The sequence below is a fragment of the Myotis davidii genome, unplaced genomic scaffold, assembly GCF_000327345.1.
Source record: "Myotis davidii unplaced genomic scaffold, ASM32734v1 scaffold1238, whole genome shotgun sequence".
NCBI lineage: Eukaryota > Metazoa > Chordata > Mammalia > Chiroptera > Vespertilionidae > Myotis > Myotis davidii.
In genome coordinates this window covers 646,522-647,518 of record NW_006289106.1, presented here as the reverse complement: position 1 = coordinate 647,518, position 997 = coordinate 646,522, and the positions used below count along the sequence as shown (strand labels likewise).

The window sequence follows — 997 nt, the reverse complement described above, 5'->3', positions numbered from 1 at the left end:
AAAAAAGGAAAAAAGCCCCAGCCACCGGGAGGAGGGGGAGGAGAGGGAGAAGGGGGAGGGAGTGGGGGAGGAGGGAGAGAGACGAGGAGGGCGGGGGAAGTCAAAAACCAACACAACAAAGTGAAAAGAGAAATGAGAAATGGAGTTTTGTAAGTTTCGCGGTTAAAATAGCAGAAGTTTCAAAAATTACTCACAGGCGTCCAGAGGACAGAAATCATAATCGGAACAAAAACGGAAGCCGGGTTAAAGGGAAGCGCAAGACAGCGGCAGCCAGCGCGGGACCGGGCTGGCCAGAACGCAAACGTGATCCACAACCAAAGAGGAAGCAGCTGCAGGCAGGGGGGCGGCAGGCGGCAGGGGCTGGGGCAGAGTGGGGGCCACAGTGGCGGGAGGCGAGGTCCACCCTCACCCAGGCCCCCCTAGGCTTGGGAAGGAGCCCAGTGGTGGGCAGGGTCAGAGGTCCCAGTGGGGCGTGGGGGCTACCCTCCTCTCCTGGTCTCCCCCGGCTGGGTCTGGGGGCAACTCCTGCCACACCCACCTGCCGGTGTGCCATGTGCTCGGGGCCCTCACTAGGTGAGCGGGACCAGCGCTGGTCCCGGGCTCTGGCCCGGTGGTCAGGCCGCTCCTGGGCATAGCGCTCCTTGTCGGGGGGCGGGGGGTGGTGGTGGTGGTGGTGGTGATGGTGCTGCTGGTGCTTCCGGTCCTTGGGCCTGCCCCGCTCCTGGTCCCGCTCCTTTGACGGCAGGTCCCCCGACTGGGTGGTCATGCTCAGGTCTGTCCCCAAGCCTGGGCCGGGCGGGGGTCAGAAAGACAGAAGGCCATGAGGTGGGCAGGACATGCACACAGGAGGCCACCAAGAGGGTCTGTGGGTCCTAAGAGCAGTGCTTTCCTCTGGCCCCGGGGGCTTTGGGGGTCCCCAAAACTCCCTCAGCCCAGCGGGGTGCCACCCAGCCCTCTTCTCTGCTTTCTCTCCCCACCTCTGCTTTCTCTTCCCCTT

The 997-nt window shown here is 63.7% G+C and overlaps 1 protein-coding gene across 1 annotated transcript in view; it reads right to left on the bottom strand.

Moving 5' to 3' along the window:
• Positions 1-84: 84 nt before the first annotated feature.
• Positions 85-997, bottom strand: part of CACNA1A (calcium voltage-gated channel subunit alpha1 A) — a 259,443-nt gene continuing 258,530 nt past the window's right edge. Inside the window, exons 47-48 of the mRNA XM_015562412.1 lie at positions 948-997; positions 85-786 (exon numbers count right to left, since the gene is read on the bottom strand). The exon at positions 948-997 is cut by the window's right edge and continues 134 nt beyond it. Of these exons, the coding sequence (XP_015417898.1) occupies positions 215-786; positions 948-997 (622 nt within the window). The 3' untranslated portion in view covers positions 85-214. The remainder of the gene's footprint in view (positions 787-947) is intronic.